The following is a 23,737-nucleotide window of genomic DNA, read 5'->3' on the forward strand; positions in this document are numbered from 1 at the left end:
TATTACCTTTAGGCAGATGTTTGGCTAGACTACTGTGCCAGTGGGATCTGCTGCTTTCTTTCTTGAAAGAGGAAGTAATACTATGAACCCAAAACATTTTTACAAGCTTGACATCTTTTAGAATACCTAGAGTTGAACACAAAGTGGATTAAAGATTATCAGAAGATGAGAATTCTTGAGTTTGCTACTACACATGCCCCTAAAAGACTATCACATCCTTCCAAATGTGACCAACTCATCCCAAAAAGTAAGATTTCTGCTACAAAATGTGCAGATAAATTGTTTATGTTCCTGTCTTCAAACTTGAACAAGGCCTTTTGCACTTTGTTCATGTATTTGACAAATTGAATGTTGCCCGTCAGACTTCTTCCCAAGAAGTTTACTTTTTATTAGAGCTTCTATTGGATTTGCTAAAGCAGTTGTTCACCAAGTTTCTTAAGCCCAAAATTATCAAAAGCTCCTAATTTCTTGACGCTGAGTACAACTTGATTCAAAATCAAAGAAGTGATGATGAGTTAGTTATTGGCATTCAGACTTCGAACATAGTGAATGATCTCCAGGATACAGATACATCCCTTGTCTTTTCATCAGTGAGAAACTACTTTTGTCCTGCCTGTGACTACATCAACAAGTTTCTACTCAAGATGATGTGTTAAAGCATGCGGAAGTTGCTAGGTTACACAAAATTAAAGAGGAACAGTTTTCTTCCATTAATTTTTTATTGGAAAAGTTGCCTATCATGTTATGCAAGGAAGAGAATGAAATTACATATGAAGTGGTAAACGAGCTTCAGATACAGTTCACATCTCTTCAGGCAGGTGACAATTTGGCTGTAAATCAAGATGCTGCAAGCGATTCCAGCTGGGCGCAAATATAAAGAATTTGTGGAGCTGATGGACTTCTTAAATATAATTGAATTTCTAGAGTACTGCTCTCTATTCTCACCATAGCCCATAGTATGTAGAATGTGAATGTGTTTTCAGCCTTTTGAAGAAAAGTAGAACATAGTTAAGGTCATCCATGTCCAGTGAATCTCTTTGAGTCTATTTATGTTTTGAAGACCAAGAGTTCTGGTCCCCATTATGGAAAAACATGTTCTCAAGACTCGTTGTGTGCTGTGGATGTGTATATGTACACTGCTTGGGTCTTCCTACAGTGCTATGGACATCTGTATGCATCCTGAGCTGCTGACTTCCCATTGCTGTGGACAAGTTACTTCCATATCTTGGTGAATAAAAAAGTTTCAAGTATTTATCATGCAACATATGTGCCTTATTGTGTGCTGTCATTTCGATGTCGTAAATCATGTACATGAGATGACGATTGTTATGACCATATGATTTGCGATGCGCAAGGACATGAAAGGGTGTGTTGTGTGCGACCATCCATCAGATGTAAAACCCAATAACTGAAGAATGAAATGAGATATCGTTCTTCTCTCAGTTTTAAATAAAATTTCGATATCTACATGTCATTCACTGCAATGTATGAGCTAAAAATCAACCATAACACGAAGTTACGCAGTGAATTTGTATCTCTGCAAAATCTTTAAAATTTCATGCAATGTTTTACTAAATTTGATGCAGTGCAGTGAGTATGATGGATAGTTGAAAGAAATACAGTTATTTTTCGAGTGAAGGTATCAGACTGTAAGATGTGTAAAAATCGAATTTTTTCACCTAATAGTTCTCAAAAAAATGGATGAAAATTACTCATAACAGCTGGAACGCCATCTATAGCATAGGCACCAGCATCAGGCGAGCGGGTTCAGCCATTACAGAAGCTGCCCTCAGCATGGAAAGCAGAGAACATGTCTTCATCAGTGAGAGGATTAAAATCAGTGTATGACGTCTACTGGAAAATGGGGCACACTTGTTCGCATGTTGGTGCTTGTAGACTACTCTCTGGATGTGATCACCTACTTAAGTTTTAAAATTTATCTGTTGCCAGAGAAACTACAACTGAAGCCTACTATTACAATTGTTTACATCAAAATAGCCAAAGCAGAGTAAGCTTTATCGCACCTTCAGTAGTGCCAATCCATTTCTAAGCAATTTTCTAACCTATCCTGTTCAGGTCAATGATGCTATCGTTGGCTCTGGCTCGACACTAAACACTTGTAGATGAATGTGATAAATTTAACATGATCATATTTTCAGAAATCTACTAAGTGGGTGAGTACTTTAATGTAATCTGATCAGAATGAATTTTTCACTTTGCAGCAGAATTTGCACTGGTATTGAAACTCCCTGGCAGATCAAAACTGTATGTCGGACTGGGACTCAAACCCGGGACCTTTGCCTTTTGCGGGCAAGTGCTCTATGAACTGAGCTATCCAAGCATGACTCAAGACCTGTTGTCACAGCTTTACTTGCACCAGTACATTGTCTCCTACTTTCCAGACTTCACAGAAGGTCTCCTCCATGTCTTACAGGACTAGCATTCGTAGAAGAAAGTATATTTCAGAGACATGGCTTAGTCATGGCCTGGGAGGTTGTTTCCAGAATGAATTTTTCATGTGGCAGCAGAGTGTGTGCTGATAATAAAATTTCCTAATGGATTAAAACAGTGTCCAATCTGGAACTCGAACTCGGGGCCTTTGCCTTTTGCAGGCAAGTGTTCTACCAACTGAGCCACCCAAACACAACTCACAACCTGTCCTCACAGCTTTACTGCCTACAGCTTTGGTAGTGGCAAAGATAGGTCAGAACCCATACTGTACAGAACTGAGGAGGTTATTATGTTCAGAATTCTGGCTATGCTCTTGCTGCATACAGTACTTGATTATCTTCTACATATTATTGTAATAAATGAAATGAGTCAGTAATTATTTGGTTATGTTTCCTGTTTTATAAGCATGTTTGATTACTGAGATTTTTAATCCTTCTGGATTCGCACCTTCGTCTAATGTCGTTATTTCTGAGATTTATTAATGACATTATGATTTCTTTATTCATTTGATTACAGAAGTTTAGACACTGTAATAATCTGTGGCTTTTGAGTTGCTCCATTTGGTTACAGATTTGTTGACTTGGGTACCTGTTTGTCTTAGCTTGTCTTGTCTTCCATTACTGTTTATAGTTACCATTCTGCTTTGCTCACGTCTTCCTCCAAGCTGTATATTTATCATGATGTGATTTATTGAATCACAGGAGCGTCAGTGCTCTTGTATTATTTAATTGCTGTGTATTTATTGTCTAGAATTTTAGTTTTAGGTGGAGGCTACTTCTAACAATGGTTCTTGTAATATGTAGAATATGTTTAATCAAAAGTTTCCTTTAACACCTTTGAGAATTAAATTACGGGGCATTAGCATTCATATCTTGTTTGATATTTTTGCTACATTTTGTTAATTTTAATCTGATTTTTTGTGCATTTAATTTTTGATAATAGTTTTTTAATAATTAATAGTTCAGATTAATGTTACATCGTGAGTGTAACAGCTATTTATTTTATTATTTACTAGTTGTTGGAGCCACAGCCCATCACAATCTTAGATACTTACTTTAATAGAGTTTGCCTTCTGTGTTACTGAATGTTATCGAAACATGACATTAACCTGATGGGTTTATCATCTACATGGTAAAAATTGAATGACTTTAATATATTTAGTAAATAGCTTACAGTTCTACTTTTAAACCTTACATCTGTATTAACATCATTAAATTGTGTAACTTATTTTTATTCATAATCAGTAGTTTTACCAGTTCCTCAAGTGTTTCTATAAAGAAGTCTTCATTGTACTTAGGAGGGTGATATTAGAGAGAGAGAGAGAGAGAGAGAGAGAGAGAGAGAGAGAGCATTTGTTTCTAGTTTTAGGAACAATACTCTGCAGCCACAGTGTTTTCCTCCTTTGAAGATTATTTACATGTATAATATCATTTCATAGTTCCAACTTTTTGTTAACGAAGCCTTATGGTACACATTATTCATTGAGGGACAGCCGGTGTTCATTAACCAGATCCATACTGAAATTAAGGTTTTCTAGCTAATATTGTAGTTCATATAGTTTAGATTCTTAATGATTTCATGGCACGGTAAACATGCAGTTGTAATTATAACTGCAAGAAAATATAGTTATGTAATTTTTCTTGTTTATTTGCAGTCTGCAATCCTGGTGCATGCTGAAATCCTCATGCCACAGTTAGAGAAACCAAAACAGAGTCTTCACTTCATCAGTGGGCTGCCACATATAGCTTCAGTTGCTGTAGCGGTGTGCTACAGGGATTTCAGTGTATACCAGGACTTCAGACATGTGTCTGTAAACAAAGAAAATATTAGTGATGATGTGACTTTACTTTTTCTTTTTTTTGGGGGGGGGGGGGGGTGGATCAAAACTTTTACATTGTATCCAGGAACGTCAAATCTCTGATTGCAAATGATTGTTGGTGGGTATACTTCCACATTTTCATGATTACAGAATGTTGTTGAGTATTTTAATTGCTGTAGGTCTAAAAAATTTTCTTCTCCACAATGCATTGCTTTTTTGTGGCCCAACTCAATAGGGAGCTGGGGCTTGAAAGTCTTCAGACTACTGCGAATTCAGCACAAGTGAGCTGAGCACTTGAGACTTGGTTTACAGTTCGTAAGTTATGATGATATGTGATATGAGAGTGAATTTGAAGAGTTAAATTTTTATCACATGGGCTCCTTGACAGATAGGATTGATGGAGGACATTGAAAAAGTTCAAAGGACCGATGGATCTTTTTGTGTTATTGCAAAATAGGGAAGTGAGTATCAGTGATATAAGTGAGCTGGGATGGCAATCATTAACCCTTTCACTGCTGACTTTGCTGTAACAGTGTGGACATCTGTGTGCAGCTGGGACACTTGATGTGGTAGTGCCTGCTGTGCTGGGCACAATATTGGACTGAGCACTGCAGTGCCTGCTGCACTGGGTTATCATTGTTGGAGGCTCTTCTATATTTATTCTACCAGTAAGCTCTCAAAATAAAGTGTACTTTGAACTTTCTTCACTGTTGCAGTTCCTAAAACTAGATGACATTACAAAGTAGCAAATTTCAGAAAGTCAGTATCTCTCTCTCTCTCTCTCTCTCTCTCTCTCTCTCTCTCTCTCTCTCTCTCTCTCTCGTGTTGTGTGATATATTTCGAAATGAGGTGTAACACAAAGTTCCACATCAGTTTGTTTACAGCAGTAATGTGATTCCTTTCAGTTTTTGTTCTTGCTGCATGTGGAGCATTTTCTTACAAATTCATATTGTTTTACTGATGATTCAATGATGCTTAGTAAGTGCCTTTCTTGAAGCCACAATGAATTTTCTTCATGTGTTTGATGACCTTCTGATGATTTCCTTTCTTTGTGGTATGTCTTTAAAATCTCACTAAGGAGACTGACAGGGAGAGCACCCCCTAGCAATGAGATTGACTTTTTAAAATAGTCTGTATGGTGATGCAGGTTAATGTCCCACCTGCAGCCATTCATGCTGGTGTGCCCTCGTTTGTGAGTAATTGACTAAAAAAACTTCCGAATTTCAGGTGAGGCTCTACAGTTTGAAGAAAAGCAATGTTTAAAAGACTGGTTGTGAAGTGTAACAGTTAAGGAACTGGTCTTTCACGCGAAAGGTTGTGGGTTTGTATTTTGTCAGGTGCTTTGAACTTTTTTATTTTTAAATCTTTATACAAATAACTTTGGTAGTTATTTTTATTTAGTTATCTGAGTTGTAAGTGTATTTTTCTTTATTTCTATTCCTTTGTCACATCATTTTAATCAAATATATTAACTTTTTCAAATGCTCATTTTTATGTTGACTGTATAATGGTGTCAAAAGGAATTTTCCTTTACACGACGTACATTTTTGTGGATGGTAATTATTATACAAACATTGAAAACATAAATTCTTATTGCACTATGGACAAATCAACACAGATGAAGATTTAAATGAAAGAAGGGGTTATAAATAAAAGAAAATTAGGAATGGAAATACTGAATGCTGTAATATGTACTAAAATATAGGATGATGAAACAGAAGAAATTAAATTGAAGTTAATACATATCAGTAATTAAAATTTCATAAACAAAGAGTCTAAGTGTAAAAATAATGCTAGAAAGAAAAATGAGAGCAAATTAAAAAATTAATATGATGACTAAAATGATGTGACAAAGCAATAGAAATAGAGATTTTACATTTAACCCAAGTAATTAAATAAAAGCAATGACTAGCAGCATTTCAGTAAAAGATTAAAAATAAAAATTTTCAAACCGCCTGACGAACTTTGAACCCACGATCTTTGCATGTGAAGCCTGGACCTTAAATGTTGTGCTGTGCAACCAGTCTGTTAAAGTTTGCTTTTTTAAAACTGTAGAGCATCTGCAGGGTATGATACCTGGAACCTTAACCTACACCACTGTATAGATTATTTAAAAACTCGATCCCACACCACTGGGTACCTTCCCTTGTGAGATGTAATTCAGTGATTGAAGTATTCATTCAGGTATGAACCTTGTCAATAACATGTTAATTCAGTATGCACATTTTTAAGGTATGGAAAAAGAGCTTTTTGTACCATTTCGTTGTTTCACAATACATTCTGTTGAGTCAAGTAGCAAGTCTTATTTGTCGACTGCACCCATAGACTCATTGTAATCCAACATACAATTAATATTGCCACTAATTCCCAAATAGTGTTCACTGACTACTATATCACACTTTTATCCAGTATAAACTAAAAAGTCAAGTGTAAATCCCATTTCACAGAGTCACAGAACAAATATTTTTATACCAGAACAACATCTTTTAGATGGAGTGTAATTTTTGAGTCAGGCACCCTCAAACAATTGGAGATTTCCTTCAATACCAACTTTTTGGGTGGAGTGAGTGCTGTTCTGAACTTCCCTCTCGGGTAAGAAACAACTGAACTTATTTTGTACAGTCTATCATCTTGAGCAGGAACACTGTTATTGCGAAACTGCAGCATTCAGCTTAACAATAAATATGTCATGAGACTTTATTTTACCAAAAATTTGGATCTTGAGGAGCAGATCATTGATATGGAGATAACTCATTACTTTTGAGCTCAGAGTATGTTCTAAGATTCCATAACAAATAGATGTCAAGGATATTGGACACTAGTTTGTGTATCACATCTGCTACCCTTCTTGTAGACGGATGTGACTTGTGCTTTCTTCTAAGTACTCGGCACAGTTTTTTTGTTAGCGAGATCTATGAGAAATTATTTTTAACAGAGGGGCTCAATATTGCACATATAGAAGGGTGGTTACCAAAACACCATTCAACAAAGCCGAAATTGTGCAGTGCTGATGAATACAAAATACAAGGATCCTTTAATCCAACCATTCAGTCAGTGTGGCCAGTTGCTATCATTCAGAAAATTAGCATGTCTGCAAATACTATTAGAATTAATTTTCTCAAATGAATGTAGGGAAACTTTTTATTGTAATGAAATTTTTTATGAGTAACTTAATGCAGTTTTGAAAGTACTTTGTTCCACTGAGAATAAACATGTGTATTCTTGTGGCTGAGGGAGAAGGTTTAGTCATATATTTATTTTCTCAGCTTTTGTCTGCCATTCTTACAGACTCCTTAACCCATTGCTTATAATTTAGTGTATAATGTGTGGGCACCTGCTGATAATGCTAATTTATTCTTGGTCTATTTACTGTATTGCAATGTTTGCATGTACTGTTAATTCTAATGGCAATGATAACTGTCAAGTAACTTTATATGTAACATTGTAGTTCCATTAATATGTACATTAATTGCTAGTTCATATAGCATCTTTCTTCATGCAGGAGTTCGAGCATTATAATTCTCCACCGATGGCATTCCATCAAAGTAAGGAAGCTATGCTGTCACAGTTGCAGGCAAGTCCTGCGTACAAAAAGAGAAAGCTGAAAATCACACCTGTGGCAACAGAGCCAAAGGAAGTTACTGTAACTCCAGCAGACATGGAAGTGGAAGAAGTTGCACGTAATATAATCACCCTGTTTAGTACTTTTCTCTTATTGATGTTGTTTTGCAGTTATTTCTTGTTAAATGTCACGTGAATGTAGACTTTTACAGTATGGCATAATTATTTATTTTGATGGAAAATACTTGCCACTTGTTAGAAGTGGCTGTTGTAAAGGCGACTGGAACAGTCACGGGGTTGAAGTGACGGAAAACACGGCGGGACCCGCAGAGCGGCCCCCCAAACAACAACACAACGGGAGAGAACGGACACAACCAATGAAGGACCTTATGACAACAACAAGAACGAAACAACAGAGTCAAGAAAACCTAACTAGACAACCACGTACACTCGTAAACAAAACACGAAAGTAAATACACTGTCTAAGGCGAGGCGACATGTCCTGAGATGTACGCAAGGTTAGACTGGCCGGCTGAGCGAGACGCAAGCGCTTAAGTACTCTATCGGGGACGCCGCTATTGGCCACTGCAACCAAGAGTTCCACTGTGGTGCCTTCACCCTAAATGCGGGCCAGGAGGCGCGCGCTGCCACAGCTTGCAGCATGATGGTGCAGAGACCTCTTAGGGGTCTTCAATGTCCATGACGTCTGGCGGGGATTCAAATTCCGTGGTGTGCGGTACCAGAGCGGCAAACACATTTGTTTGGAGAACAATAGTGAGTAAAGGCACCCTTTTTATCTAGTACAGCGTGAGGCATACAGGATGAACTATATTCAAATCAGCAATACATCGTTAGGAGTGCTTTAAAAGCATTTTTAATTACAGAATAACACTCAAATAATGTTGCCGTTTAACAAAATTAATGCTTGAAAACAACATCTCCTAGGTGACGGCCATTTTCAGCAATGCACTTCTCAAGGCGCTCTCGGAAGTTGGTGTCAACTCTCTGCAACATGCCTCTGTCTATGTGGACGATTTTCACACGAACAGCTTCCTTTAGTTCTTCAAGTGTACATGGTTTATGCAGGTACACACATGATTTGAAGCAACCCCGCAAAAAGTAGTCACACATGGATAGATCAGGGGATTGAGGCGGCCAATGAATGTCCCTGAACTGAGAAATAACTCTACCACGAAAAACAGTCTTAATTGCTTCCATAGTCAATCTTGCCGTGTGAGATGTAGCTCCATTCTGCTGAAACCACACTCGCCGGATAGGAATATGTTTTCTTCTTAATTTAGGTAGGAAGAATTCAGTGATCATCTCTCTATATCGTTCAGAGATTATGGTTACAGTGTTCCTGTTCTCATCTTGGAAAAAGTATGGACCAATAACATCTGTACCTGTCACAGCAACCAAACAGTCACCTTGGGACTATGTAATGGTTTCTCATGCAGTAGTTTTGGGTTTTCACTGGCCCAATAATGACAGTTCTGCTGGTTTACCATTCCAATCATATGGAAATGAGCTTCATCACTCATAAGCAAAATAATGTGGTCATTTTGCTCAAATATGGCCTCCATTTCTCGGGCAAAATTTAGATGCTGTTCATAATCTCTTGGGTTTAATTTTTGCACAATGGCCATTTTGTAGGGATGAAATTTTAGATTAGTATGCAAAATACGCCTTACTGAGTGATTACAGAGAACATTTAATGTTGGTTTTCATGGTAGCGTAGGTATTGTGTGCCTATTCAACCATTGTAGTGTTTATTACGGGTGACATCAAGGAAACACTGAGTGTATAATCTTTTAAGCATCAAAATCACGTACACTGTTACTACATAGTTCCTACCCCAGTGTTGCCAGTTGCGAGGAGGGAGAACAGCTCAAGTGTGCCATGTCCATTAATGGCAAAAAGCACATTAGTGCCCCGCAAAGTATTCTCCATCCCTTTCTGCGCAGAACAGCTCGTGATCCTGCCTCATAATTAGCACACAACTGTAGCAGAGTTGGTTACTCTGTTGATTCACTGGGTGGTGTTGCTAACTCTTCATTCATACATTATGTTATAAATTAAACAAACAGAAGCAGCCACTGCAGGCTACTTTTATTTTTATTTTTTGGGGGAGGGGTCATTAGTCATCTGACTGGTTTGATACAGCCCACCACAAATTCCTCTCCTGTGCCACCCTCCTTGTCTCAGAGTAGCAGTTGCTACCTACGTCCTCAGTTATTTGCTGGATGTGTTCCAATCTTTATCTTTCTCTACAGATTTTGCCCTATACAGCTCCCTCTAGTACCATGGAAGTCATTCTCTGATGTCTTAACAGATGTCATATCATGCTGTCCCTTCTCCTTGTCAGTATTTTCCACATATTCCTTTCCTCTCTGATTCTGCGCAGAACCTCCTCATTCCTTACCTTCTCAGTTGATGTAATTTTCAACATTCACATTTAGCACCACATCCTAAATGCTTTGATTCTCTTCTTTCCCGGTTATCGCACAGTCCATGTTTCTCTACCATACAATGATGTACTCCAGACGTACATTCTCAGAAATTTCTTCTTCAATTTAAGGCCTATGTTTGATACTAGTAGACTTTTCTTGGCCAGGAATACCCTTTTTGCCAGTGCTAGTCTACTTTTGATCTCCTCCTTGCTCCGTCCATCATTGGTTATTTTGCTGCATCCCTTAACTTCATCTACTTCATGACCATCAATCCTGATGTTAAGTTTCTCACTGTTCTCATTTCTGCTATTTCTCATTACTTTCGTCTTTCTTCAATTTACTCTCAGTCAATATTCTGTACTCATTAGACTGTGCATTCCATTTAGCATATCATGTAATTCTTCTTCACTTTTACTCGGGATAGGAACGTCATCAGCAGATCGTATCTTTGATATCCTTTCACCTTGAATTATAATTCCACTCCTGAACCTTTCTTTTCTTTTTGTCATTGCTTCTTTGATGTACAGATTGAACAGTAGGGGGGAAAGACTACATCCCTATCTCCCACCCTTTTTAATCTGAGTGCTTCGTTCTTGGTCATCACTCTTACTATTCTCTTTTGGCTCTTGTACATATTGTATATCACCCTTTTCTCCCTGTAGCTTACCCCTACTTTTATCAGAATTTCAAATGTCTTGCACCATTTTACATTGTAGAACCCTTTTTTCAGGTTGACAAATCCAGTGAATGTGTCTAGATTTTTCTTTAGTCTTGCTTGCATTATCAACTGCAACATAAGAATTGCCTCTCGAATGCCTTCACCTTTTCTAAAGCCTAGCTGATCGTCATTTAGCACATCCTCAATTTTCTTTTCTATTCTTCTGTAGATTATCCTTGTTAGCAACTGGGATGCATGAGCTGTTAAGCTGATTGTGCGATAATTCTTGCACTTGTCAGCTCTTGCATTCTTCGGAATTGTGTGGATGATATTTTTCCGAAAGTCAGATGGTTTGGCGCCAGACTCATACATTCCACACACCAACATTAAGAGTTGTTTTGTTGCCACGTCCCCCAATTATTTTAGAAATTCTGATGAAATGTTATTTATCCCTTTTGCCTTATTTGATCTTAAGTCCTCCAAAGCTCTCTCAAATTTTGATTTTAATACTGGATCCCCTAACTCTTCTAAATCGACTCCTGTTTGTCCTTTTATCACATCAGACTAATCTTCCCCCTCATAGAGGCCTTCAGTGTATTCTTTCCACCTATCTGTCCTCTCCTCTGCATTTAACAGTGGAATTCCTGTTGCACTCTTTATGCTACCACCCTTGCTTTTATTGTCACTGAAGGTTTTTTTTGATTGTCCTGTATGCTGAGTCAGTCCTTCTGGCAATCATTTCTTTTTCGATTTCTTCACATTTTCCATGCAGCCATTTCCCTGCACTTCCTATTTATTTTCTTCCTTAGCGACTTGTATTTCTGAATTTCCCTGAAAATTTTGTACTTCCTTCTTTCATTGATCAACTGAAGTATTTCTTCTGTTACCTATGATTTCTTCGCACTTACTGTCTTTGTACGTATGGTTTTCTTTCCAGCTTCTGTGATTGCCCTTTACAGAGCTGTCCATTCCTCTTCTACTGTACTGCATGCTGAGTTCTCCCATTTCTCTGTCCACTGCCACTTCCATTCTCTCTCTGATCATCTCTTCACCCCTCTCTCCATCCATCTCCACCAAACCCCTCTCTCTGTCAACCCTCTGTGTGCATTCCCTCCTCCTCCGTCTCTCTACTCAGCTGTGACTATCTTCTCCTGTAGCCCCTACATCACATGCCAATATTGCCCCCATGATATGGCATTTGTGTCGGCAGCCTAGATGTCGAAGAGGAAACCCTTTTTCACATGTATATCCATTCCTCTGGAAGCTAGGAAGTTCTAACCCCAAAAATGCTGATACTTGTGGAGTTTGCTGTATATGTATAAAATTTGGTCCAATAGTTAAGGGATATGAAAGGTGGTGCTTGGCACGCGCGCGCGCACACACACACACACACACACACACACACACACACACACGCTGCTTAATAATTGAGTGTCTCTCTTATGAGTCACCGGTGGAATTTTATCTGGTGTTTCAACAGATATTTACAATTTAGTTCTTGCAATTTTTTGTTGTAGTCAGCCCATCCATTGTTGTTGTTGTTGTTGTTGTGGTCTTTAGTCCTGAGACTGGTTTGATGCAGCTCTCCATGCTACTCTATCCTGTGCAAGCTTCTTCATCTCCCAGTACCTACTGCAACCTACATCCTTCTGAATCTGCTTAGTGTATTCATCTCTTGGTCTCCCTCTACGATTTTTACCCTCCACGGTGCCCTCCAATGCTAAATTTGTGATCCCTTGATGCCTCAAAACATGTCCTACCAACCGATCCCTTCTTCTAGTCAAGCTGTGCCACAAACTCCTCTTCTCCCCAATCCTACTCAATACCTCCTCATTAGTTACGTGATCTACCCACCTTATCTTCAGCATTCTTCTGTAGCACCACATTTCGAAAGCTTCTATTCTCTTCTTGTCCAAACTAGGTATCGTCCATGTTTCACTTCCATACATGGCTACACTCCATACAAATACTTTCAGAAACGACTTCCTGACACTTAAATCTATACTCGATGTTAACAAGTTTCTCTTCTTGAGAAACGCTTTCCTTGCCATTGCCAGTCTACATTTTATATCCTCTCTGCTTCAACCATCGACTCTAAGTGTCTCATTTCCTAATCTAATTCCCTCAGCATCACCCGACTTAATTTGACTACATTCCATTATCCTCGTTTTGCTTTTGTTGATGTTCATCTTATATCCTCCTTTCAAGACACTGTCCATTCCGTTCAACTGCTCTTCCAAGTCCTTTGCTGTCTCTGACAGAATTACAATGTCATCGGCGAACCTCAAAGTTTTTACTTCTTCTCCATGAATTTTAATACCTACTCCGAATTTTTCTTTTGTTTTCTTTACTGCTTGCTCAATATACAGATTGAATAACATCGGGGAAAGGCTACAACCCTGTCTCACTCCTTTCCCAACCAACCCATCCATATACTTCTCATTATGTGTCTCATGTGACACCCAGTTTTGACAGAAAGCATTGGTTTGTTTTCCGTTAAAAACTAAATGATCTTTAAATCAGAATTTTATGTGCGCATTAGACAGGGCAGTCTCAAATTAGTCTAGTGCAATATTCTTGTTATTGATATGTACCAACAGGGACAGTAAAACACAAATAATAATAAATACTCTAGCAGTGGCAGAGAAGTGGTGCCATGGCTATGCTTTCGCAAATGGAGTACTGGTTATTCTTAGTGGTTTACTGTCCCTGTTAGCATGTAAAATTTAGATTTAAAAATAATTTTCTTTGTAATGGGAAACTAACTGACTTTTTCCGTCAATGCTGGGTGTCACATAAAGGACCTGATGAGTAGTATTTGTTTGAGCTGACTCTAACTATGCTTTGCAAGTATGAAACTGTGAATATCTGCTGAAACACCAGAGAATCCTCCTCCCCCTTGCTATGTCCAACTCTTCTCCCTGCTCTCTCTGTTCACCTCATCCTTCCATCTCTGTATGTCTGTCTCCCCCCCCCTCCCCCCCCCCCTCTTGTCCCTGTCCATCTCCTCGTCCTTAGCAATTTTCTTCTGCCTGCCTCTCTGTAGCCATCTTCTCGTGCCCGTCTCCGTGTAGCCGTCTTCTCCTCATGCCCCCCTCTCCCTATCCATCCTCTCCTGCCTCCCCTCTCTTTTCATCCACCCTTCTATCCGTCTCAACCTTCTCCCCAGCCATGCCCATCCACGCATGTAACCCCTGCAAAACAGGTCGATAAAGTTGGCTGATACTACTCAACACAAAATACCTGTCATGCAGGGGTTGTTGGTTTTTCAGATACGATTGAAATCGATCCAGGTGTTTTGGAGGAGATGCTGGATGTACATACAAACATGGTGACATTGTGCTTTACACACACACACACACGTGCGCATGTGCTAGCCATTTCCCCGCACCTGTGCCTGCGTACTTGTTCAAAACATACTGCACACACCTCCTCCTGCCCACTCTCTGTGTCCCCCTCTCCCTGATCACATTTCTGTCCACCTCTTCTCGACACCATTTCTGCCCACCTCATCCTCCCACTTCTATCTTTTCCGTCTCCTCCTCCACATGCTCTTGTCTTCCCATTTTCTCCTCCCATTCTCTGTCAATCTCTTCTGCACTCTCGCACTCTCTTGGAACATATCTTCCTCCTTCCTCCTTCCTCCTTCTCTGTCCACATCCTCCTCTGCCTCATTACATCCAACTCCCCCCCCCTCTTACTTTTCCACCTGCACACAATCCCTCTCGCACCTGGGAAACTATGCATCTAGGAGGTTATAACCCCCAAAGTGTACAATTTTTTTTTAAATTGATGTACTGCTTTATTACACACACACACACACACACACACACACACACACACACACACACACACACACACACACACAGTTTTATATACTAAGCATTTGTGTAGTATTATTGATTTCAAAGAAAGAACAATATCGGTTGTCTGTGTACTGTAAAAATTAATTCTGTTTGTACATCCTGGGCTCCTCAGATCTTAATAATTTGTAGTAGTGGTTAAATAGATACTCCTTCACTTTGTTTTGTAATATCTGGACATTTCCAATTTCCTGCCTAATGTCTACCAGCAACCTGTTATATGCTTTCACACCAGAATATAAAACGCCATTCTAAATCTTTGACATTGCCGCCAAAGTCTACATTGAATTGTAATCGCGAATTTCACATTCATCCTAGAGCCACTCACAAAAAAAAAAAAAAAATAGGGAGTAAAAGTATTGGCAGATGACTGCCAGAATCCATAGGTCCTTGAAGGGCCTTCTACAAGATGTTAGATTACCACATTTATGCAATATTCTTACGTAATGCTTCTGTAGAATACATACTTTTTTGACCGTAGCTACATTGTCACACAAGATGCCATAGGACTGTATTGTGTGAAAGTATGCAAAGTGTACCTGCAGTTCTGCTCAAGGTCAACATAGTGAGAAACCAATTCTTAGGTGCACACCAAGCAGAACTAAGATTTCTGGTTAACTTGCCCATATGCCAGGGCCTCCTCAGTTTATTATCTATCTTGCTGCCAAGAGGTGTCACACATAAGCGTTTCATTTAGTTTGTGCTGTTGATCTCCACTTTTTGGCACCTTAAAGTTTTTTTAATTTGTTCGGAATTGCTTAACATGAGTTTTTGTTGGATAGGGAATAAAGGTTTTTTGCTTGGATCAGTTGTAATCCTATTCCATTACTCTTGTGATCACATTTGGCATAGATAATTTGCTCCCTTTATTGGTGTCCCTGTATTGTCAGCAAACATTGGTGTTCACAATGTTCTCCAATGTTTTCAATAAATAATCCCCACTCCCCCCCACCCCCCCTTTCTCTGAATATTACTACATGGTCTTATTTGGGAGGATCTTTTCTCTGAGAAGCTAAATCATCGGTGACATAGTTGAACCCTACACTTTGCTAAAAAAATATTACTTGGTATTCGGTGCCTCGGGAGTTCTGTACTTTTTTTTGCTCCTATAACTACTCCCTTAGCAGCAGAACCTCATTTGTCTTGTTGACTCTCTGATTACTATTTACCTTAACTTGTACATTTTTCTGTCTTCTCAGATTCCAGAATCTAAAGCTAGCATCTCTGAAACCTTCCGTCTGATATGGCAGATTTGTGCACAGTCCAATCATCTACTCTCTTTCTAATCTTATTGCTGCCAACTTTAGCTCACAGCTGATCTGATTCTGCCTGTACTATTGCTAGATAATGCTAAAGATCAGTTGCTCCTTCTCCATAATTATGTAGTGATAGGCACAACTGTTATAGCACCAAAGGCATGTCATATATCCTTCCTGGTGGGTTACTTCACTGCATCTTCACATTGTCAACCATTTCTTCTTTCTCTGCAGCTGCTTCCTCCACACTTGTTCATTGTAATGGTGTTTATTTTGCCTGAACAGATTATTGAAGTTTACCTGTTCCATGAAAAATTAATATTATGTTGTTAGTGTGTGTTGTTTAACCAAAAATAACTGACTTATTATATTTCTTGTATGAAATGTGCACATGTACAGGATTTATGAACATTCCTCAATTAGTTAAACATCAAATTAATGAATATTATTAATGAAATATGTTCAATGTACATGATTCAGTAACTGGCACCACAGCATAGATTGAAATTATGTTGGCGTTTCATTCCCTATTAGAAGTATAAAGGTAACAGAGACATCAAATTAAAATTTATGCTAACTCTTTATAAAATACTTGCTAGTTTGTTGTGACACCTTTATTTAAATTTGTTATCCGTGAGAGTGTTGTGGATTATCACTGACAGTTACTGCAAACTTGGTTATGCTTACACTTCCTGCTTCTGTTCTTGCATATGACTGCATATGTGTTGTGGTGTTGATAACACAGTTTTGGGATTTGAGACATTGGCGTTGTGTGAATTGTCTGCTTACACAAAGACATTCTGAAGTTTTAAGGCCAGGACTCTTGTAGCCTGCCTTCAGGGGGATTGGCCATTGTAATTTAGGTTTTCTGTGGTTTCCCTAAATTGTTCTAAGCAAATGCCAGGATGGTTCCTTTGCAAGGGCACTCCCCATCCTTGAACAGCCAATTTCCTTCCCCATCTTTGAAATTTGCTGAGCTCATGCTGTCTAACGACCTTGATATTGTCAGGATGTTGAATGCTAATCCCTCTTCCCTCTCATAGCCCACTTTGTTGATTTCAATCAGAGTGCGACTGTTGCTTCAGTTGCAGTCTGCAATAGTCTATGGCCACCCCTCTCCTCAATACATTATTGCCCACAGCACTGTACACTGATAGCAGTGATTTTCTCTGAACTGAGATATTTGTGGTACACTGTTAACAATTTCCAAAGCCCAGTGCCTGCACAACTTGGGAGATGTAGTGCATTTTGTTTGTGTTCATTCAGTTGTTGAGTCTGTATCTAGTACAAGGCCTAAAGACATTCTTACCAACACAGTAACTTATGTTCAGAGAAATGACATATAATATTTTGACATGCACATAGCTGTAGCATTTACAACAGAGATTCTGCAGAGACTATAAATCAGCTAAAAGTCCAGCAGAATGCAACTGTTATGTCCCCAATGTGCAGAATGTTGCCATCAGTTGTCAGCAGAAGTGCACGGACACATGGACTGCAGTTTACTTTTATTGACAGTAATGGCCATGTACACAGAGGTTGTGGAAATGCTTGGAGAGCCATAATATTAAAGAAATGAATCTCTCTTGCCATTCACAGCCTTAAACTGCACCATAACTGCGTGGTTGTTACTGAAACAATTTCCACATTTGTAACAGACATTACATGGATAGACAATATGTAATTTGCTGCATAAAAGCTGGTCTCAGTAATCTGATTTTGTATATCTTCCATTTGTGTCCAGGTTTTTTTATGTTGTTCTTGTAGTATTAATGCCTGCACATTATTACTTGGACACTTTTGTTGCAGGGACAAATGGATTTTTCTGCAATATGTGTACCATATTAAACAGTTAATTATACTTGGTTATTGATTCCAAATCTTTGCACTTATCACACTTATTTGTTTATCCCAGTACTTTTTCTTTGCTGCTTGCAAATGGGGTTAAGCATTTACAGTGCCACAGTGGGTGATATGGAACAGTGGGGGTAAGCTTAGCATCATTCATATAGTGTTACCAGTGAGAGAAATTACAGCCATGCCTAGTGCTCCATGTGGAGGACAGATAAATGCCCAGGCTAAAATATACAACTGACAAAGATTTAAATATTTCATCCATCTGAGCCAGAAATTGGGTTTAAAGTGGCAGATGAGCAAAAGGTGATTATTGCTAGTGTAAATTTCAGTACCCACAAAAGTTTAAGGACAAAGATGATGTGACTGTCTGTCTTAAAAATACTTTGACTGCAATAGCTGTTTGTCCTTAAAATCTTTCCCTAGTTGAGGACTGGTGACCCACCAGGCAGAGAAAATTGCATCAGTAAGCACTTTCTTGGCATTAATGAAATGTGTGTAAGTACCGTCTAGTGGATCCATGCATTTGTATTATTCTATTAGTTCTCATAACATGCAGATCTTTTCTGTCATTGCATAAGATGTAATTGATAGAGAAAATTGAAAGGTCTGAAAAGACTACAGAAGCTGTACATAATTATTGTTTGTTGTTAAGCTTATGAACAAACATTAGAGAACTGTGTGTTAGTTATAACTGACAGACAAGTAAATTACTAATACTGAAATGAAAGGTCTTGGTAAAATTATTTAGGAGTAAAGGTAACTGATCCAAGTAGCAGATTCATTGAGTCAATGTAGACACTTAAACAAGGCTGAGAAATTGATAGCTTTTGGATGACTTATTTTTGCTGACTAAATAGTAGCCATACACAAGTGTGTGTGTGTGTGTGTGTGTGTGTGTGTGTGTGTGTGTGTGTGTGTGTGTGTTTTAAATCACCATAGTCTTACTGAGCTAACCAACAAATAATAATAAAATACTATTTTTGAAAAGTGATGTGATTTACCAAAATTTTAGGTCATAATTAAAGTGAACACTATTTATGTTAGAAAAAAACTGAAATGTGAAAATATAGGTCATGCCAGATGTTGTTGATGAAACAATCCTTATCCGTTAGTGTAGCGTATATTGGCATACTACAGTATGTTCTGAACACAGTCTGGTCCAAAATTACTAAAAACAAACAAAATTACTTTTATTTCTTGAAGAAATGTTGATACTGTGATAAATAGGTGTTTTTGAGCAGATGCTGCCACCTGGTGGGAACATGCAGAAATGAAAACAAGTGATGCACTAAAAGCAAGTAGTGTAAAGTTTGTGCTACAATCAGACATAGCAAGTTTAGTTATTCCTTGAACACAGTGACTGAGACACTAAAAGTGGAGCACAAATTCCCCTCCCCTTTCCACTCAAGTTCAAGTTTTCATGGTTTTACGTAAATTGATGATGACTGATCCTTCAAAATAGCCATGGCTAATATCCTGTCCAGTTGTGTTAAGTAGAATCTTGTGCTTAGTTTCTAATAAACTTATCGTTAAACATCAAAGGTTCTTTCTTTTTTTCGTAGTACTAATGAAGAGAGAACAAATGTTGCAGTTTATAGAAATTATAAACAAATACTGTTATAGTGATATCAGGTACCTGTGGCTGGTGTTTCATAAACAACTGTGGGTGCATTGCTGAGCCATAATAACCACAAACTGAAAGCACAACCAGAAGGTTATAGGTGAAATAAAAATACACAATATACACTTTTCTGTTTTGTTAAGAAAATTTTGACAATCAAATATCTACAAAGTATTATATTGATTTTTAAGTCTTATAATGTAAATAACAAGTCATTAAAACCATTTGCAGAATGTGTGAGCTTGCTGCCAGATGATGGTTGCCGATTCATTCCACCTCTGCCCAAGGATACACCTCCTCCACCCCCGCCCCCACCACCACCACCACCTCCTCCTTCAGAGAGTGATTCAGAAGGAGGAGAGACACGTAGCCAGGAAACCTGTTCACCTGTTTCTACAGTAAGTGTAAACGACTATACATGCCATATAAAATCTGTGTTTCAAAACATACTAGGTTATAAACATTTTGTATTAAGTGTGGGCTGGAATGTTTAGTCCTCCTTTTTAACTTTTTCATGGTACAGAATTATGATTAATTTATATTATACTACTATAAACTTAAGCATAACAGTGCGGTGCAGTATATTATGAGAAGATTCCAACCCGGTTGTAGTTAATTTATTGTTGGCAGATGCTCAGCGTTTCAGTGGAAACATTTTGAGAAGTGCAGTGTAATAAAAGCACTCAGTCCTGTTGCGATGTGTTGAAACTGAGGTGTGTTGTGCAAGGAGAAAAACTTTTTGTTTCTCACCACTCACCTGCACAGAAAATGCTTAGGGAGGCTGGTGTGTGAAGAGAGAATATGCACATAACTCTTGAGATATGAATGGCAGAGGAGAAAACCATAAAGGAGAGTTGTAAAGCCATACTACGTCCTGGATGAGCAGAGATTTCATAAGCACATGTACATATTATGTACCAAACTTTGTTACAAAATAACACCCAAGGTACCAAACTTTGTTGCAAAATAACACCCAAGCATCAGGTATACTCAGTCACTTCATATGTTGCTGCAAGGAAAATTGTGAAGGGTCCCACATTGGCTTGATTTGGATATCTTCCTCTATGTCATGTTGTTTGCTTTTAGGCTCCATGGTCACATTTTGGAGACGGTATCTTCCCCCATTTATGGAGAGCTTGAATGATTCATGTTATGTGGCTATAGTCCAGTCATCTGCAAAGCTGAACTTACCGAATTATGTGTTGGATACGTTGGAAATACAAAGATTGAAGAAAAGCGGGGGCAAGGACTGAGCCCAGCGGGAGCCCATTGTCGAGTATTTTGGAGGAGTTAATCCTTTCTCTGGTAGTCACTTCAAAAGTTCTTTCCCTGAGCATGGTATCAATGAGACAGATGGTATAGCTGCATGGATTTATTCAAATTTGACAGAAAAAATCTGTATTCACAGATGGATAAGAAAGTTACCTCTCTGTTCTTGATGTAGTTACTCCTAACTGATCTGATTGGCGAAGAGAGATTATTTTTGTGACTTATAGCGTCTCACAGAATATTAAACATTTGTAATTTGTAACTGAAGGTATTTGATCTTTTAAAAGTTTTAGATTTTTATTTATTAATTCTGTTTGGATGTTAGCTGGCTGTAATTAACATATTAAATTATAACTAGAAGAAAAAAATTGCTAGTTTAAATAAACATGCCCTGACTTTGAAAACTTGCAGTTTTGGTGAAATATGTGTAAGAACACATGAGGAGGAAAAATATTGCTTTATTTATTTCATGTGCTCCAAAGAATAAGTTAGACGAAGAAGTAACCTAACTGATTTTTGTAGATATAAATTTGTTTATTGCCTGGTTATGTCAATAGCAGGGTCCACATGCATGTTTCTATAAATAAGGTCTGTAAATCACTTTTATAACATTTGGGAATTGTGTGTAACATTGCTTTGCCACATTATGTCCACAGTGTACAGTTAATTTTTGTATGATAAAGAAACCTTTAATTTAAGTGTATTATACATTAATTACGTTGCAGGGCCATAGCAGTATTTCATCACCCAGGCCACAGTCACCATCATTGTCTGACTTGGAAGCAAAGAAACAGTCGCTTCTGGCAGAGCTGGAGGATGGAAGCTCTGGAGAAACTGTTCGGGTAGCTGCAACACCCACACTTGGAAAAATAAAGTCTGTTGCACTTGGTACACCAGTTTTATTGGGGAGGTCTCCTTACTCTAGACTTCCCTCTCCAAAGAAATTCTCTCACAACATCTGTGATGTTATAAATTTTGAAAATCTTCCCGATTCAACAGGAAAGTATGAGAAGATGACTGATATAATACAGAAAGTACGGACAGCTGTTTCACGCATACAGAGTGATACAGCTACATGACAGGCACAGGTGGAGTATAGTAATTTTTTACACCAATATACAACTAAAAATATGTGCTACCATTTTTAAATTTAATGTCCAAGATTAAAGAAGAAAGTACATGTAAGATGCATTATTCAGCAAAATGACAGCTATGTGGAAGACCACAGAAAAAAAATTCAAATTCTTGTGACATTCCTTCTTCAAGAAGATAGATAAAAGAAGCAGGGAATAAAAATGTGTGTAAGGGGAGCTTGAGAAATGTTCAATGATCACAGAGGAGACTATAATAATTGAGATTAATACTAAGGAATAGATAATATTTGACTGTTAAAAAACATAACTTCTCTAGATGTCAGCTACCTTTCTCCTAAATTTGTTAACTTCTGTGCCTTGGGGAGTTCTGTCATCTGTGTTCTAGACTTCATGTTCAGTTTTATGAGTAACTGGCCATCAATATATTCTCCATGTTTGGACTTGTTATCTCACATGGCCTTTTTGTACATTTAGTCCAGTTTGAGGATTTAATTTTTAATATTATTGTTTAAATTAGAAAAAGATTATTTTCTATTTATGTAAGATAAATCAAATTATTAATTTTTGGTAACAATTTTAATATGAAATATTTTGGGGAAAATATCAACAAGAGAAGCTATGTACATAAAGTGAAACTGTTCAATAAATGTTTATTTACTATAATCATGTCTCATAATATTTTTTTTCTCTCTTTATAATTGATTATGTTGTGGGACATAGGTATAATTTGCAATTGAGACCCGTTTCTTTAAATAAGTTATCTATCATTCGATGTAAATGAAATAAAGTTCAAAGCAGAAATATTTTATTATTAACATGTTAATTATTATTTAAGTGGGTAATCTAGGTAAAGATCTCCTGAGCATGAAGGTTGGTTTAAATAGTACAGCGCTTGACTAAAAAAGGTGCCTATTGACCTCTGAGCTGACATGCCCAACCATGTATAGATGATTTACAGTTTAACATGGACTCAAAACCATATATTTAATAATTTAAGCATGGTAAATATAAAACAGAGAACACCACAATGTCTAAATTGTAAATATTTATACTGCGATTTGCCTGTTTTATTTGTGTTTTTATCTGCTGAGTACTAGGAACGTTGATTATTATTTACATTTGTAAGATAGCTGCTATTTAAAACACAAAGCTGCAAGTGATGAGTTAGTGATAGTACTTCTTGTATGGATAATGTGTGTGTTTGTGGGGGGATTAAAACTTGTCGTTGAAGGAAATAGATTTCAAAAATGTTGTTGCAACATTCGTTTACAGCTAGCTTTATTCTTGTGCTTCACAATCGAAGTAAAAGAAGAGTCTGTGTATACTATGGCTCTTGGAATATTGTCTGGTTTATCTTGAATAGAGAGCAAGAAAAAGGGCCATATATTTAAATTTTGGATATGGATTTATGGTTAACACCACTCCTCTGGTAATAAATATCTCACACACACGCCCACGCACACACACGTACACATGGTCATAATGTTCTGGCTGATTGTGTATGAGGTCATCATCATCATCATCATCAAGTGTAGTTAACTACCATGAATGCTACTGTAGCCGTATCTTGTAACTAATACTTAGCTTGCAATGTCACAAATAGGGCTAGAAAGAAACACACCTGTTGTAACGGAGATTACATTGTGTAAACAACTTCATTTTGTTCATCAAGCTGTCACTTTCATGTACTGCAGTGGGTTATTAACTAGAATAGTAGTATAATTATTGCTACAATTTCTTATGTCAACAGCCTTGCTGACAAAACAACTAATACAAGTAGGCATGAGAGGCACTCACTGAGCCGTCAGTTTATATTTCCATGGTTCTTTGGCTGTGCT

At 37.8% G+C, this 23,737-nt stretch overlaps 1 protein-coding gene across 1 annotated transcript in view; it reads left to right on the top strand.

Moving 5' to 3' along the window:
• The window catches only part of LOC126416201 (zinc finger CCHC domain-containing protein 8 homolog), a 55,169-nt gene extending 32,607 nt beyond the window's left edge, over positions 1-22,562 (top strand). The window contains exons 6-8 of the mRNA XM_050083796.1: positions 7,773-7,950; positions 19,768-19,934; positions 21,531-22,562. Of these exons, the coding sequence (XP_049939753.1) occupies positions 7,773-7,950; positions 19,768-19,934; positions 21,531-21,884 (699 nt within the window). The 3' untranslated portion in view covers positions 21,885-22,562. The remainder of the gene's footprint in view (positions 1-7,772; positions 7,951-19,767; positions 19,935-21,530) is intronic.
• Positions 22,563-23,737: the final 1,175 nt, after the last annotated feature.

This window comes from Schistocerca serialis, chromosome 1 (assembly GCF_023864345.2).
Source record: "Schistocerca serialis cubense isolate TAMUIC-IGC-003099 chromosome 1, iqSchSeri2.2, whole genome shotgun sequence".
Lineage (NCBI taxonomy): Eukaryota > Metazoa > Arthropoda > Insecta > Orthoptera > Acrididae > Schistocerca > Schistocerca serialis.